Source organism: Hypanus sabinus, chromosome 20 (genome assembly GCF_030144855.1).
Source record: "Hypanus sabinus isolate sHypSab1 chromosome 20, sHypSab1.hap1, whole genome shotgun sequence".
Taxonomy (NCBI): domain Eukaryota; kingdom Metazoa; phylum Chordata; class Chondrichthyes; order Myliobatiformes; family Dasyatidae; genus Hypanus; species Hypanus sabinus.
The window spans coordinates 65158553-65176789 of record NC_082725.1 but is presented as its reverse complement, the minus strand read 5'-3'; the positions used below and the strand labels follow the sequence as shown (position 1 = coordinate 65176789).

At 44.8% G+C, this 18237-nt stretch overlaps 1 protein-coding gene across 1 annotated transcript; it reads left to right on the top strand.

The window, feature by feature from the left end:
- Positions 1-12756: 12756 nt before the first annotated feature.
- Positions 12757-17805, top strand: nrn1a (neuritin 1a). Its single transcript, XM_059945756.1, has 3 exons — positions 12757-12811; positions 15217-15361; positions 17580-17805. Exons 1-3 carry the CDS (start codon positions 12757-12759, stop codon positions 17803-17805), a joined length of 426 nt encoding a protein of 141 aa, XP_059801739.1.
- Positions 17806-18237: the final 432 nt, after the last annotated feature.

Sequence of the window (18237 nt, the reverse complement as noted above, 5' to 3'; positions counted from 1 at the left end):
AAGTATTCACTAAGCACCTCTGCTACCTCCTCCAACTCCATGCACATGTATCTAAAATCACACCCGATTGGTCCTATCCTCACACAGCTCATCCTCTTGCTCTTCACAAGCTTGTAGAATGCCTTAATCCCAGGTTTTCCTTAATCCTGCTCACCAAGACCTTCTCATGGCTCCTTCTAGCTCTCCTAATTTAATTCTTGAGCTCCTTCCTGGCACCCTTCAAATTTTATAGAACTCTAACAGTGCCTTGAACCTTTTGTAAACTTTTCTTCTTAACTAGATTTTATACATTCATTGGCTTTTACCTGCCTCAATGGAACATACCTATGCAGAATGCCAAACAAATATTCTCTAAAAAATTGCCACATTTCTGCTGTTCATTTCCCTGAGAACATCTGCTTCCAATTTATGCTCCCAAATTCCTGCTTAATAGCATCATATTTCCCCTACGCCATATACCTTTAAAATCTGCATGCATCATCTGATGTGACTCTTGATTCATTGTTGCATTGGTTTCTCAGTTAACTGAGTGTTCCTGCCTTCAATAAAATTATACATGAGCATGAGTGTTTAAAAATTAAGAGCAAAATCAGTAGTTGGCTATTTTGGTCTTCAAGCCTACTCTGCCATTTCATCAGATCATAGCTGATATCACTATAACCTCAGCATTATATTCCTCCCTATTTGTGGTTACCTTTCACACCTTCCTTTTCAATTATCTTCCAATCTCAAATATAATAATCTACAAAACAACTTGTTTCCATTACCCTTTGAGGAACAGAGGCTCAAACACATAAGACTACAACGTACAATCTCATCGTGTCTCCGCTCAGCCTTGGACAACCTAGACAACAGCAATTCTTACATTAAGCTGCCATTTAATTATTACAGCTCAACACTATCATTCCATCAGTACTAATCAACATTTTCAAAACCAGAGCCTCTGTGCCTCCCTCTGCAACTGGGCTCTTAGCATCCTCGTCAAGAGACCACAATCAGGACAAATTGATAATAAAATCTCCTCCTCGCTGACAATCAACACAGCTGCACCTCAAGGATGTGTGCTCGGCTCACTGCTCTACTCTCTCTACACTCATGGGGATGTTACTAACCACAGCTCAAACACCATCTATAAGTTTGCCAATGACACCACTGTTACTGGCAGAATTTCAGATGCCAACAAGGTGGTGTACAAGAGTGAGATCGATCAGCTGGTTAAGGAAAGTCACAACAACCTTGTACTCAACAGCAGCAAAGTGAAGAATCGATTGTGGACTTTGAGAAGGGGAAGTCAGGAGAATGCACACCAGTCATCATCAAGGAGTCAGTAGCTGAAGTTCCAGAGCATCAACATATCATAGGATCTACCCTGGGCCCAACATATTGATGCAATCATGAAGAAGACACGCCAGCCACTATACTTCATTAGGAGTTTGAAGGCAGCTGTTCTGTTACTAGAGACTGTAGTATGAATGTCTATACATAGATGTACAATGGAGATCATTCTGACAGGTTGCATCACTGCCTGGTATGAAGGCTGCAATGCACAAGATTGCAAGAGGCTATGCAGGGTTATACTCAATCACATGCCTAAGCCTCCCCACTATCTAGCATATCTCCAAAAGGCAGTGCTTGTTCGAGAAGATGGCATCCACCATTAAAGACCCTCTCTATCCAGGACATGCCTTCTAATAAGACATTAGACATAGGAGCAGAATTAGACTCAAGTCTGCTCTGCTATTTCATCATGGTTGATCCTTTTCCTTGTCAGCCCCAATCTCCTGCCTTTTCCCGATATCCCTTCATGCCCTGACCAATCAAGAATCTATCAGCCTCTGTCTTAAATATATCCAATGACTTCACCTTTACAGCCTCCTGTGGCAATGAATTCCACAGATTCACCACTTTATGGCTAAATCATTTCAGTTCTAAATGGATGTCCCTATTTTCTGAGACTGTGTCCTCTGGTCTTAGACCCTCCCGCCATAGAAAACATCCTCCCCACATCCACTCTATCAAGGCTTTTCACTATTTGATAGGTTTCAATGAGGTCACCCCTCATTCTTCTGAATCCAGTGAGTTCAGGCCCAGAGCCATCAAATGCTCCTCATATGGCAAGCCATTTAGATCTGGAATCATTTCAGTAACCTCATTTGAAACTTCTCCAATATCAGCACATACTTTCTTAGATAAGGGAGCCAAAACTGCTCACAATACATCGTGTGAGCCCTCACCAGTGCTTTATAAAGCCTCAATATTACATCCTTGCTTTGATATTCCAGAGCTCTCAAAATGCATTGTAATATTGTATTTGCTTTCCTCACCACTGACTCAACTGGCAAATTAACTTTTTGGGAATCCTGCACAAGCAGCTGTTCTTTCTCTCCAGTTAGAAAATAGTCTAAGCTATTATTTCGTCTACCAAAGTGCATGACTGTACATTTTCTGACATTGTATTCCATCTGCCTAATCTGTCTAAGCCCTTCTCTAGCCTCTCTACTTCCTCATCACTACCTGCCCCTCTATTCATCTTCATATCGTCCACAAACTTGGCCATAAAGCCATCAATTCTATCATCCAAATCATTGCTATATAACGTAAAAAGAAGTCATCCCAACACAGACCCCTATGGAACTCCAATTAGTCACTGTTAGCCAATCAGAAAAGGCTCCCTTTATTCCCATTCCTTGCCTCCTGCCAATCAGGTAATGCTCTATCCATGCTAGAATCTTTCCTGTAATACCATCAAGGAGGAAATACAGGAGCCTGAAGATGCACACTCAACCTTTTAGGAACAATTTCTTTCCCTCCTCCATCAGATTTGTGAATGGTTCAGAAACCCATGAGCACTACCTCACTATTCCCCTTTTACACTCTTTATTTATTTTAATATAACTCAGTGATTTTTTTTATGTCTTGCATTGTACTGATGTCACAAAACAGCAGTTTTCATGACAAAATTTCAGCAGATACAAGTTTGCCCTGTCCAATCTTTCCTCTTAGGACATTCCAGGTATTCATCTCATAAATCTTTACTCAACTGCTTTAACATTGTTTCTTCAATAAAGAGACCATGACTGTACACAGCAATGCATATGTGGTTCCATTAATGCCCTATACTGTACAACTAAAGCATTATCTCTCCACTACTCTATTCAATTCCCTATCACTAAATGAGAGAATTCTGTTTACCTTCCGACCAGGCTGCCACTCCTTTATCCATGAATCATGCACTTGGACACCGAGATCCCTCTGTACCTTAGGGTTCCGTATTCACTCAGCACTCACCTAAGGTGGTTCTTTATCTTTTTCTTCCAGGATGGAGAAGTTTACATGTTCTCACATAATACTCTATCTGTCAGACATCTGCCGGAGGCTGAGGGGAGATCTGATAGAGGTTAATAAGATTACGAGAGGCGCAGATAGAGTGGACAGAGTATCTGCTTCCGAGGGGAGAAGTGTCTAATACCAGAGGGCATGCATTGAAGGTGAGAGGGGATGTGAAGGGTAATTTTATTTTTACTCAGTGAGTGGTGGATGCCTGGTACAGTGGTAGTGGCAAATCCATTAGAGGCTTTTCAGAGACATTTAGATAGGCACATGAATGTTAAGAAGATGGAGACATATGGACTTGGTGTAGGTAGGAGGGATTATTAGTGATTGCATTTTTTTGATTTGCTGGTTTGGCACGATTGAGGGCCGAATGGCCTGTTCCTGTGCTGTACTCTTCCATGCTCTATGTTCACCTGTCTATCTCTCAACATAGCATCTTGATTCCTTCACAACTTGCTGTTCTATCTATCTCTGTGTCATCAGCTGGTTTAGCAAACACACCTTCAGTTCCTTCATTCAACTCACTAATCTAACTTGTAAAAAGCTGAATTCCCACGACTCATTAAATTTAGCTAACCATAAAAAGACCTGTTTATGCCAACTCTCTGTCTACTGTTGGACAGCCAAACTTCCATCCACATCAACATACTACCTCTGACACCATGAGCTTCTATTTTCTGCAAACAATAAATTGGTCACACATGAGTATCCTTTAACAAAACCACAACAACTTTACCTGATGACTATGGGTTTGTTGAAATACCCTGCAAGGACATAAATAGTTTCTAACATTTTCCCCAATGACTGATGTTAAGCCAACAGGCCTGTAGCTTTCTACATCAGGACCAAGGAACATATCAGCCCACGGCTCCAAGTCTACGCCCAGTATCGATGCGATTTTGACATCAACAATTCCTTTCTCTCCACAGATGATGTCTGATTCACTGTGTTCATCAGGCAGATTGTTTGTTATTCAGCTCCAGTTCCCTTATAATTATTGCCTGAATTCTCTCATTCAACAGTCTGCACACTAAAAAATGGGCTAAAATTAGTCCAAGCCACAAACTGCCCTTTGAACAGATTAAGGGGAAGAGATGTTTCTGAGTTATATTCAGGAAACTCGCTAAACTGAAGAAGGGAAATGGCATTTACTCATTTAATTTTTATTTTATTTAGAAATACAGTGCGGAACAGGCCCTACTGGTCCTTCGAGCTGTATCACCCAGCAACCCATCGATTTACTCCCAGCCTATTCACAGGACAATTTACAATCTCTCTAACCGGTATGTCTTTGGACTGTGGAGAAAACCGAAGTACCCAGAGGAAACCCAGGTGCACGTGCAAAGGAGTGTACAAGCTTAGAGAGGGTGCAGGAATTGACAATAGTGTCATATAACCACCATGCTACCATTACGCTTTGTTGGATTCAGTTGTGAGAAATTATCCAGGCTAAGTGGGTAGGTATAACTGGAGAAAAATCTGGCAAAAAGAGATCATGTTATCATAAAGTTTATATAGCTTAGCAAAAGGACATAGATGACTGCATGATGAAAACAGCCAATTGAAAATAAAACAATTTCAATTGAATGAGAACAGATCTGGTAACGAGAAAATGGAATCAAAATAAGTAGTCAAAACTGTAAATTAACAAGCCTGAAGTGATGTTTCTGTTCAGTCTAGGCACATTACCAGGGGGAGAAGGGCTTACTCATGTCAGCTCAATGAATGTATTCAAATCCAGCAAGAGAAGTTGAAAAGCACCAGAACTGAATTATGAGCACTGGAAACAGTCAAGACAAGGATGGTCAGAGATGACAACTTTCTAATTTCAACAGCAAAGAGAAGAGCCTGGGTGTGCTGTGCGTGATGAGGCCAGGGGAGAGCAAAGGCACAAGGACGGAATCAGTGTAGGTTACCTGCTTAAGTTTATATTAACAAGTAAAGTACAGAAACCAGGTGTATAATGTAGCAGCCATAGGAATTAACAGATGTTATTACCTGTTCAATAGTGACCCTTTAAAGGACTGGTTTGTAAGCACAAAATATCTGAAAAATTGCTAAGTGCTAATTACAGTTCAATTTGCCCTGAATCATGAGGTTCTGTAAGTTTTCCAGCTGTGCTCAATTAAATGAAGAAAATACATTTGTGATGATTGTGCCCAATGTAAACTAATCCCAAAGTAACCTATCTACTTTATCATCAATACTGACAGTACCCCTTCAGTCACTGTGGAGTAATCCTCATGATTTTACTTATCCCACATATAAACTCGCTGTTGAGGAACTTGTAGAGCTTGTGCTACAAAGCAACGAGCGATTGCTTCCAAATTTCCACCTTTGCATAGCTGGCAGGATAACAGCCTCAATGTAAGTTGTGTTTTCTTTGATATCTGGTTGAACAACTAAATCTTGTTTTGTTCAAAACTGGGGAACTCTGGGCTGACCTTGCTAAAAGGCCAGAACTGAACTGCTCTAGGGAGAAATCAGAGCTAACCCAAGAAAGTGAGCTGCCATCAAACTGCTCATGAGATAGAATATGAGATTTATGCCCAATTCTCACCTCATCAGAGCAGATTTGTGGAAGAGTGAGATAGCTACAATGACCAATTATCTTCCCCACACTCCTCCTGCCAGCTGTCCCACCCCGCTTTGCTACCTTTAAAAGTAAGTTACCACTGTTTTGGTCAATTGAGTGGAGCTAGGTCATCAAATTTAACCTTAATTAATCTTCAAAATTAAAATGCAGTGATTAAACAGACCTGTCGTATATAATGAAAGTGTAACAATGCATTGTTTAATAATGGTTAGGCCAACCAAGGGCTGGTTCCTATACTGTACTGTTCCATTAAATACAATAAAGAGGCTATTTTGCTGTGTAAATAAGAACATCTATAATTTTCTTTGAAAAATGTAGGGGCGCACTATTATTGAAATCTTCTCCCCTACCAAAGTTTCTGAAAGAACTGGCAATTCACAATCTCAGCATCCCATTCAACACCACTGTTGTGCGTTTCCACCACTAATCCAACAGCTTTTTCTTAACACCTTCCACTCCGTAAAATTAAACCCTGCTCTGCATATCTCCTTTGATCCTTCCTCCTCTCACCTTAAATGTATGTCCTATAGTATTTGACATTTCTACCTTAAGAAAAAGTCTCTGACTATCTACTTTATCTATGCCTCTCATAATTTTATAAAATTCAGCTTCTGGCACTCCAGAGAAAACAACTTATATTGTCCAAACTCTCCTTATAGCTCTTACCTTTCAATCTAGGTAAACCTCTTCTGTGCCTTTTCTAAGGGCTCCAGAACCTTTCAGTAAGGGGGCAATCAGAATCATACATAATAGTCCAATTGTAGCCTAACCCAAGTTTTATATAGCTGTAACATTGCTTCTTTACTCTTAAAGCAAGGACCCCATGTGCTTCCTTTACCACCCATTCTATCTGTGTGGTCACTTGCAAGGAGCCTTGGTCTTGAGCTCCAAGGTCCCTCTGCACATCAACGCTTTTAAGGATCCTTCCATTAACTTTATGCATTCACTTTAATCTTGTCCTACCTTTCCTTATACTCAGATCCACTAATCCAGGAAGCATCCTAGTAAACATTCTCTGTATCCTTTTGAAGGCCTTCATATACTTCCTGTAAGGGACTGACCAGACTTAGAGACAAGTGTGCTCAAACCAAAGTTTTACATTCTGCTCACTAGTGAGTCTGTAATATTAAAGGCAAATAACAGCCGGAATTTCCAGTGTCTCTGCATATCCACGTGGAAGTGACCTTGGGTGAGCAGCCAACGGCACTGATGGACGCCAAGCACAAGATAGTCCATTGCATTCTACCCTAAAAATTGCATGGACACAAGGTAGAACGCAATGCGGAATATGAATGGCTGGAGATTGGTTCTGCGTTTGCACGGGTAAAGACTGTCTAACTAAGAGTTGGAGCCTGGGAACAAATGAACATGGTGAGATGTGAGAAATTGTAACAAAGTTTTTGCATGGATCGGGGAGTGATTGACTCATCATAGGAATCACAGATTCGGTGTGAATCCAGATATGATAGTGACAGATTGTGACCGAGCACACATGGTGAGTAAAGCAGCAAAAGACCGACAGCCTGAAAAGAGTGTGTGATGAAGCCGCGGGGCTCAGAGAATGGCTGTTCACGATGGGAATGAGAGTGCGTGTGAGCGGTGAGAATGGCTGTTCACGATGGGAATGAGAGTGCATGTGAACGGTGAGGATGGCTGTTCACGATGGGAATGAGAGTGCGTGTGAGCGGTGAGAATGGCTGTTCACGATGGGAATGAGAGTGCGTGTGAGCGGTGAGGATGGCTGTTCACGATGGGAATGAGAGTGCGTGTGAGCGGTGAGGATGGCTGTTCACGATGGGAATGAGAGTGCGTGTGAACGGTGAGGATGGCTGTTCACGATGGGAATGAGAGTGCGTGTGAGCGGTGAGGATGGCTGTTCACGATGGGAATGAGAGTGCGTGTGAGCGGTGAGAATGGCTGTTCACGATGGGAATGAGAGTGCGTGTGAGCGGTGAGAATGGCTGTTCACGATGGGAATGAGAGTGCGTGTGAGCGGTGAGGATGGCTGTTCACGATGGGAATGAGAGTGCGTGTGAGCGGTGAGGATGGCTGTTCACGATGGGAATGAGAGTGCGTGTGAGCGGTGAGAATGGCTGTTCACGATGGGAATGAGAGTGCGTGTGAGCGGTGAGAATGGCTGTTCACGATGGGAATGAGAGTGCGTGTGAGCGGTGAGGATGGCTGTTCACGATGGGAATGAGAGTGCGTGTGAGCGGTGAGGATGGCTGTTCACGATGGGAATGAGAGTGCGTGTGAGCGGTGAGGATGGCTGTTCACGATGGGAATGAGAGTGCGTGTGAGCGGTGAGGATGGCTGTTCACGATGGGAATGAGAGTGCGTGTGAGCGGTGAGGATGGCTGTTCACGATGGGAATGAGAGTGCGTGTGAGCGGTGAGAATGGCTGTTCACGATGGGAATGAGAGTGCGTGTGAGCGGTGAGAATGGCTGTTCACGATGGGAATGAGAGTGCGTGTGAGCGGTGAGAATGGCTGTTCACGATGGGAATGAGAGTGCGTGTGAGCGGTGAGAATGGCTGTTCACGATGGGAATGAGAGTGCGTGTGAGCGGTGAGAATGGCTGTTCACGATGGGAATGAGAGTGCGTGTGAACGGTGAGGATGGCTGTTCACGATGGGAATGAGAGTGCGTGTGAGCGGTGAGGATGGCTGTTCACGATGGGAATGAGAGTGCGTGTGAGCGGTGAGGATGGCTGTTCACGATGGGAATGAGAGTGCGTGTGAGCGGTGAGGATGGCTGTTCACGATGGGAATGAGAGTGCGTGTGAGCGGTGAGGATGGCTGTTCACGATGGGAATGAGAGTGCGTGTGAGCGGTGAGGATGGCTGTTCACGATGGGAATGAGAGTGCGTGTGAGCGGTGAGGATGGCTGTTCACGATGGGAATGAGAGTGCGTGTGAGCGGTGAGGATGGCTGTTCACGATAGGAATGAGAGTGCGTGTGAGCGGTGAGAATGGCTGTTCACGATGGGAATGAGAGTGCGTGTGAGCGGTGAGGATGGCTGTTCACGATGGGAATGAGAGTGCGTGTGAGCGGTGAGAATGGCTGTTCACGATGGGAATGAGAGTGCGTGTGAGCGGTGAGGATGGCTGTTCACGATGGGAATGAGAGTGCGTGTGAACGGTGAGGATGGCTGTTCACGATGGGAATGAGAGTGCGTGTGAGCGGTGAGGATGGCTGTTCACGATGGGAATGAGAGTGCGTGTGAGCGGTGAGAATGGCTGTTCACGATGGGAATGAGAGTGCGTGTGAGCGGTGAGGATGGCTGTTCACGATGGGAATGAGAGTGCGTGTGAGCGGTGAGAATGGCTGTTCACGATGGGAATGAGAGTGCGTGTGAGCGGTGAGAATGGCTGTTCACGATGGGAATGAGAGTGCGTGTGAGCGGTGAGAATGGCTGTTCACGATGGGAATGAGAGTGCGTGTGAGCGGTGAGAATGGCTGTTCACGATGGGAATGAGAGTGCGTGTGAGCGGTGAGAATGGCTGTTCACGATGGGAATGAGAGTGCGTGTGAGCGGTGAGAATGGCTGTTCACGATGGGAATGAGAGTGCGTGTGAGCGGTGAGAATGGCTGTTCACGATGGGAATGAGAGTGCGTGTGAGCGGTGAGAATGGCTGTTCACGATGGGAATGAGAGTGCGTGTGAGCGGTGAGAATGGCTGTTCACGATGGGAATGAGAGTGCGTGTGAGCGGTGAGAATGGCTGTTCACGATGGGAATGAGAGTGCGTGTGAGCGGTGAGGATGGCTGTTCACGATGGGAATGAGAGTGCGTGTGAGCGGTGAGGATGGCTGTTCACGATGGGAATGAGAGTGCGTGTGAGCGGTGAGAATGGCTGTTCACGATGGGAATGAGAGTGCGTGTGAGCGGTGAGGATGGCTGTTCACGATGGGAATGAGAGTGCGTGTGAGCGGTGAGGATGGCTGTTCACGATGGGAATGAGAGTGCGTGTGAGCGGTGAGGATGGCTGTTCACGATGGGAATGAGAGTGCGTGTGAGCGGTGAGGATGGCTGTTCACGATGGGAATGAGAGTGCGTGTGAGCGGTGAGAATGGCTGTTCACGATGGGAATGAGAGTGCGTGTGAGCGGTGAGGATGGCTGTTCACGATGGGAATGAGAGTGCGTGTGAGCGGTGAGAGGTGGGTGACCGGACCGTGACTGATCGTGATTGTCTCTGGAACTGAGAGAGGATGTGCGTGGTCGGGAAGGTGGGGTTTGATAGTGATTGCGTACCAGTGAAGCAGGAGCAGTGAGCGAGAGGGGATTAATCAGAGACAGTAACTGAATAGCGAAATCACCACCCCACCCTCACAATCTAATCTTCCCCTTCCCCATTCATTCTCACGCCATCTTCCACGTGCGAGATCTCATCGCAGTGAAGTGAGGGGTTTGTTTTTGTGCATCACGCTCAAACACCGCAATCAAATCCAAAACTTTGCATATTCCTTAGCCGGTCAATTAACCTTCAGTGACGGGTGGTGTTCTCTAGTGAGTACGTCAAATTTAACACTAATAAGATGCAGATGCTGGAAAGTAGGCCAGACAGCATCTATGGAAATGAATGCAGTCGACGTTTCGGCCCAAGAATCTTCATCAAGACGGATGAAACATGTTGAGATCCTCCAACATTTTGTGCATATTTAACACTGATCTCTATCAAACAGAACAGTGATCATCTTTCCCAGGTACTGTCTAAAATATATACAAATTTATGCTAATCAAGTTTGGATAAACCCTTATAGTAAAATATGTAGCGGGATTATTGGCTTCGATTATTGGCAAGCGAGATCACAACTTATCCCAATTTATTGCTAAGCGCGTTCTTAAGTGTTTATCTCAGAGTTTTACTCAATTTTTCTCATCAAACAGATTTGCGTGGGTCGCAAATAATTGAACAAGCTCCAAACTTCAGAAAGTTACGAAAAAACATTTCAACCTTCTAATATGATCCGGATCATAAATGACTTAGATTATACTTGTCGGATAGTTTGGATTGAGATCCAGGATTGTGTTGTGCTCCACGCTGATGCAAGGTTTGCAAGGATTATTCAGGCCGGGGCGATAGTTGGAACAAGGGTGACCACACAGCAGCCTCTGTGACTATATATTGTCCCTATATGATGTTCAATACACTTTACCCTGACGCACCCAGGTCAACAATTACCCTGGGCTTTTGGGCTACTCTACGAATGTTCATTGACAGCAAATTATAAATTTAATAATATAGTTTCAAAGTCTCACAAAACGGATTCTGTTGTTGAAAAGCATCCTGATTTGAGAATTAGTTGTAGGGGTGAGGATAGAGCCTTAACCCCGCCGCTGGGGCGTTGTGCCTCTCGGAAGTCAAGGGGAACCGGCTGAGTGCAGGGTCGGGCAGTCCTTGAATGAGACATATCCCGTCCACTCTGTGTGAAGAGCGAGGGCAGCTCCTGCAGAGGTCGAGTGGACTGCCTCCCCTCTCTGATTAATTCCATCCTCCCCTCTGTCAGGGCGAATCCGATTGACGTCAGGTCGGAGAGACACTCCACTTTGAGCACACAACACATACTGGCGTCATCCATTCTCCAGCAATACCACCGAGAAATGAATAATTTAGCAAGGCTTCAAACGTAAACTCAATCATTAGACCTCAGCGCACATTCACCGAGCATCTATCGAGAGTTCCGTTTGCTGTTTGCAGGGGCCCAGCCTGTGAGTGTACTAACACAGTCCTATCGCGATCCAGCGCAGGGTGACAGCGCCAAGGATTGGGGCGGATGGGTTGGTTTCCGTTTAATCCACCAGAACAGAACTATCCTGCCCGCGCACACACAGTGCAAGTACAGTCTACAAGCCATTTTCCACCTTTTTGTATGTGAATTAATTCCAGATCCTCCTGGATTTATGGCGCCCGAAAGAAGCTAAGCGCAGCGGACTCTTCGTGTTGCTTAGATTGAGGAGCGTCCGGTTTCTGGAGAAATTCAAAAACCCCACACCCTACCCCGTGCGTTAGGAAAGCAGAGCGGCAAAGCGCAGACGTAGTCCCAAATTCCCCCCCGCCCCCTCTCACACACACACACACACACACACACACACACACACACACACACACACACACACTCACTCACACACAATTAGTCAAACATCAAACATTCCCATTAACGAAAGGTGAGACTTTTCGCAAGGGCGAGTCTTTAAGCAGACCAGAGTTCAAGTTGTGCGTCATGGGGAGATGGGGGTTGTAAATGTACTTTTGTGACCGGTTTAGGAAGAAAAATGGCAAATCTTCACTCAGGAACACACCATAGACAGTCGCTCGCCCATTAACTACTGACTCGCTCTCCCAGCCGTGGCAGGGAATGAAGCCAATGCCACAAGCACGCACCCCTCTCTTTCGCCTTGCTCTTACACCAAGTGGCTTCAATGATCTTCAGCCCATTGAGTAGCAGGTTCAACTGCACAGGGTCAAATCCCCACTGGCCCCTCTGCTGAGAGTGCGAGGGCGGGCGCTGACAGTTTGCATTCTGTTCATCAGCGCCGAGTTCTGAATGTCGCGCTGGCTCTGATGCCTATAAATGGCGCGTCTTTTCTCTACCCTGCTAGGATTCAGTAATTGTAACCATACGTCAGGACTGTGCGTGGCCTGCGAGGCTGTTCGAACATCCCTCCCCCTCCTCAGACGCCACGTTCAGCCTCTTCACTCCAGCTCTGTGCTGCCATTACTGCGGGCACCAACTTGTTGGCACTCTGCAATGTCCGGCTTTTGCTCACATATTCACAGATAACCATTTGAAAGCTTCCAGTCTCCAATGGTTTTACTAAACGTAGGATGGGACTTACGTTAAACGGAGTGTACCTTGTGCTTATTCTTGGCGTACAGCTCGGTGAGTGTTTCATTCATATCCCTGCACCAGTCGCCCTTCAGTCTGTTGCCGGTGTGAGATGACCAGGTATATACTTCCACAGCCGGCCCGGCGCGGAGACGCAACGGGCGGGTAGATGTTTCTAGCTTCGAATGAAACTCTGTCGTTCGAAACCTGCGGAAATGTTTTAATGTTTAACCCCACTCCGCTTCCCCATCTCGGTAACGAACCTGATCCGGTGCCCTGCTTTTATCCGTTATACTTTGCTATTTCCAAAAGGCGATTAAAATGTTGTCGATAACGCGATCTTATTTCCGATTCTGAGAAGCCGACATTGAACTCTGGCTGGGCCGTACTTCTGGGTCTGGTAATCCTTGCATGATAGGCTGGTGTAGATTTGGCGATAAGAATGAGTCGAAAAAAATGGAAATTGCTTTAAAAAAAACCGAGAATCTCTGCGGTTCCGAAACCCTGGAGGGTTTGCTGTACGAAATTTCGACTGTTGGCTTTTAACTTCCGCCGAATCTCGCCTCTCAGAACAAGGAGGCACAATCCCCGTCTCCGAACCTCAGGTATACCCACCTCTGAGTGATATTAGAGACGCACAAATCCTTTGTCCGTATAGTTCGAAATAGCAAGGATTTAATAAATCATCGACTTGGACTTCCAATAACCAAATATTAAAATGCAATCAAATTAACTACCGGTTCAGCATAATGATTCAGATAACAGAGAGAGGGATACTGCAGGCATGTGTACATGAAAAATTCATTAATGAGACAACGATTGGCTTTTTCACATAATTCCGGAATGGTCTCAAGAACTACATTCACGTTTTTTAAAATGAGCTTTGGCATTGGGTTAATAGAATAATTCGAGTAAAGCACAAGAATAAGCAGAGTTGAACATGTGCTGAAAATTCGGGGAGAATGTTTTTGAGAGGAGATTGAGATTACATTTAATTGCGGAGAACCGGAGATTTAAATTAACGAATTAAGTGCCGTGAGTTTAGAAGAATATCTTCCATTTGTAAATAACACAGTGATAAAAACGTTTTGTTTTACTTCGTTAGAGCACTCGGGTTCCAGAACCAGGCTGCAGGCGTTCAGGTGCGTTTCCTTCGCGCTTCTGAGGAAGGGGGTGATAATTATCGCCCCCGTGATAAGCTCTGTGTTCATACATTATTCATTCAAATATAATCTTAATTATTTTTAATGTATGAAAGCATATAGCCAGCCTAAGGCTTCCAGTAAATTATGTATGAGAGCCGGTTACTGATAAATTTATTACCAAAAAGGTTAATTTTCGTTAATATTGCCTATTGTTTTAGTCATTGTTTGTGTTTTATTATTTACCCACACTTGAACATGATTTTATTGGTGTTAAAATCGTTTAAATACAATCAAAGGTCCAGGTCGGAATTAGTGATACCTGTCAAAAGACTGAGATCGAGAGTGCCCTGGCTGTTTGGGGAAAAGACTACGGGCAGGTGAAAAGATCCATCCTTGTCGTGTATCTCCGGCCGCCGTCAGCTCCTGCGACATGCAGGATCTCAGTTCAACTAAGCTGGATGTTAGCCGCACCATATGGCACTGGTTTACTGTGTTCGGCTCCCTTCTGTCAGTGTGACGCACTTGCTCACTGCAACCATGGAGTGATCAATTAGCCCAAACTATTCTAATTCCGACCATTTAGGACGAGATTGCTAGGGATCTAAAATAACATGCCCACGGTTCCGCAGGCAAATCCCGGCGTCCTCCCGTAAAACTAAACTGTACCTTTAAAATCAGTTGAGCATGGTCTGCAGAGCAAGAAGGGACTAATAACCTGAAGTGAGCAATTTGAAAAAAAAACAAGTCTGCGTGAATTAGCTAAAATAAGCTCTCCCACAGAACGTCGGCGAGTTCAAGGACCCCAACAACTTCCACAGCTTGTAAAGAAATGTGGCTAGAAAACACCCTTTCAGATGTATGCATGCGTTGAGGTGGTGGGGCCGATGACTGGTGCTACCAAGGAGTCGCGGGGCCATGTTCACCCGGTGGAATTGCCCGAAAGCAGTTCATGTTGGAAATACGCATTTAATAAATCCAGGAGAGAAATAGGAGTATTCCTGAAGCCGCAGCCCTCGCTTTTCAAAACTACCGCAGGTGGTCACACAAGGGATAATTTAAAAATAAATCCCGGGGGGGGGGGGGGAGCTTTCCTCAGGAGATTAGAGGCGCTCTTGGCAATGACCATCAGCCCTTTCAATGGAGGAAAGAGGACATTGAAGGTTATTGTTTTCAAAGTCTGTTGTACCTACTGTATAAAGTATGTGACATTTCGACGTGAAGATGGGGCAGCAATTGTTCATTTGGTCGATGTGTGTGTGAAAGAACGCAGGGCTTGACTTACTCTCACTAATATCATCGCCCTTTTCCTCGCAGCCTATCTGTTCCGTAGTGTGCGAGCGGCGGGGAAGTGCGATGCAGTTTTTAAAGGGTTTTCCGACTGTCTGTTGAAACTCGGAGACAACGTGGCCAGTTACCAGCAGGGCACGGATGACAAGCAGAACGTTAAAACCATCTGCTCGTAAGTATAGAACCGCGGCACACTCGCACTCACACCCAAACGCGTGTGTGCTCACTCTTGTTCATTGTTAACCTCGCCCACATGTCTCTAACACCCACCCACACATTCTCAAGCACCCACTCTTCACTCGCCCCCTCTCAACATCTGTACAGGTTGGTGCCTGCAACGAATATTTTTGACACCGCGACGTGCACAGTCGGTCAGTACAGCGCGGTATTTATAAACGGCTCTATTCCATCACCATTCCATTGAAAGCTTAGGGTTTCATCTTTCGAGTCCCGTTCTGAACGACTTCACATCCAAAGAAGGGGTTTGCAGTTAGTCAGTGGTGCACTGTGGTAAAGGTGGCTGCCCACTGTCCACGGCAAGTTGTGTGATAATAGTCAACTACGTTGTTTCATGTGAATCTGAATGAGGACGTCGCAGGGTACTGTTGTAACCCCCAGTGTTGTTTCTGGAAATAGTGCTGTCGATGTTTTTGATCCACGTGAGAGTCTACGCAGGGCTCATTTTAATACCTCATCCCAAAAGTGTTACTTCCCACAATGTGGCATTGACTCCGTAATGTACTGAGGTGTTAGCATCAATTGCATGTTTAAGTATTTGAAGTAGAATTTGAACCTATAACCCTAGATCTATGCAACACACACAAAATGCTGGTGGATCTATAATGGACAATATACAATTCTCCCCAGCCAACCACGTCGCTTTAAATGTAGCTCCAATACGGCTCGACCATCAGAAATTCCGGTTTAGTTCATTTCTGAGCCTCCCACGTTACACAGAAATATTCCATCGTTTCTTTTAATCGATATTATTATCCATTCTGTGTTTGTGCTGATTCTTGTATGCAAGTCACATGCATGCAGATACGCCTCTGTACCTGGTGTGTAGTATAGGCTTTAACATACCACATATAGCCTCTGTGTAGGCGTTAACATATCACATGACACGTAAATATTAAGTGAAACGAAAGGCTGCGTAAGGCTTATTTGAAAACGCCGCCTTCTCTGTTTAATCTCTTACAAAATTGCAGACGCCGTAGTCTCTCTTACTGATTGACTCGTTCCTATCGTGTTCCATGATAAATTAACTGCCACCAGCAACCTGTTATGGTTAAAATGCAAACACTTTTGCTCATTTCAAATGCTTATAGATTACTGAAATTAATATACGGACTAGGCGTACGAGAAGATATTGTTATAATGCATTGTAGTTGGATTAATTATAAGCCTTCCGATAGGAGCGAGGCGAGACAAGACTGCTACTAAAAGGCTAAAATAAAACTGTGCTCGGCTTCGCCCCGTTCGTCCCTGCGTCAGAACGGCCTATGGAAAGGTATAGATCAGGCGCATACATTCACCCTGCACACTGCAGTCCCCGCCACAAAATTCCAATAACTCTGCAACACTCTTCAAATGGATTTTTAAATTCGATATCCTGATCCTCATTTGCTTTCCTGATTTATAATTCTCTGAGAGGGAGGGGATAAGAGAGAGTGGGAGGGACGGAGGGAGGGAGGGAGAGAGAGAGAGAGAGAGATCAGAAATAATTCCGTTCTCCTCAGGGACAATTGCAAGAAATGTGAGAGAAGCACTACCGGCGCTGGCGCTTCAGCGTCTCGTTATTTATTGGAAATGCACAGACCAGTGCGGCGTGTAACTGAGTGCAATCGTCCTAGCCGATGCCACACGGGTGTCCCTACTATTGTGTATTTTAAAATATCTCGTTTATTTTAAATGTATAGAGAAATAATTGCAGTAAGAAATCGAATCTGCTAATGATAGATGCATGTAACACTTGATGAATTTGTGTGTGTGTGAGCGCGCGCTTGTGTTAGATTTTTTTCCCAGAGATCGATCATTTTATATACTAAACAGCTCCAAAGCACCAGACAGCCGCCCTCTGTTAGAGAGAAAGCGGCATCTTGGGACGCATGCAGCCATTGCGCTGTATCGCTTTAAGACAATACACAATCGAGAATATTTATCCGATTCAATAGCCCCTCCTAGGACAAGTAACATATGTAAGCTAACTCACACTAATGATTCACTGGTAACGAAAGCAATTTGGAATTGAAACTGGAAGAACTAAGGAACAAATTATTGGGTACTTGATCTCGTTCTGCGATCTATAGGATTGTTTCTTTTATTGTTTTGTTCCCGAGATGCTTCCGTTGTCTGTGTGTTTTATTTGTGAATTCATTCCACCATTCTAGATACTGGAACGACTTCCATGCATGTGCGACAACGGCTCTCGCAGACTGTCAAGATGGAGCGACGGATGTTTGGGAGAAACTCAAAGAAGATTCCAAAAACTTGGATTTCGAAGGCAGTTTGTTTGATCTATGTGAAAGGAATAAGTCCGCAAACACAATAATTCCCCAGTGTTTTACCTTGGTCATTTTAACATTGTCCGCCTTACTGACCTGGATTACACTCTAGGAAGACAGACAGGCGTTAAAACATACACACACACACACACGCATAGTGTGGATTTGCAATCATTTCAGAACCACTGGACTTTCAAAAGATAATTGCAAGGACTGGAAATATCTCCTTTTTTTGATTTACACAAAGGCGGCTTCGTGTTATTTGCCAAAATGTTACCGAGAAGCGATCGGCGGGAAAACTCGCAGTTATCACCTGAATAATAAAGGATGCAGTCCAGAACCCAAAAGTTCGGATCAAACTCAGGAACGGCCTCGGGCCATCGCTATAGATCGTGGGTCATTCGCAGGAGGAGGGAGCGAGGACGAGAGAAGGAAAGAGTAAAGCAAAAACCAGTTCACTCTTTTATGCGATTAATCTACCAATTCGTTCTGTTCTAGTGTGCCACCACCCCGCGCGAATTCAAGTCTACAGCTTCAACCATTG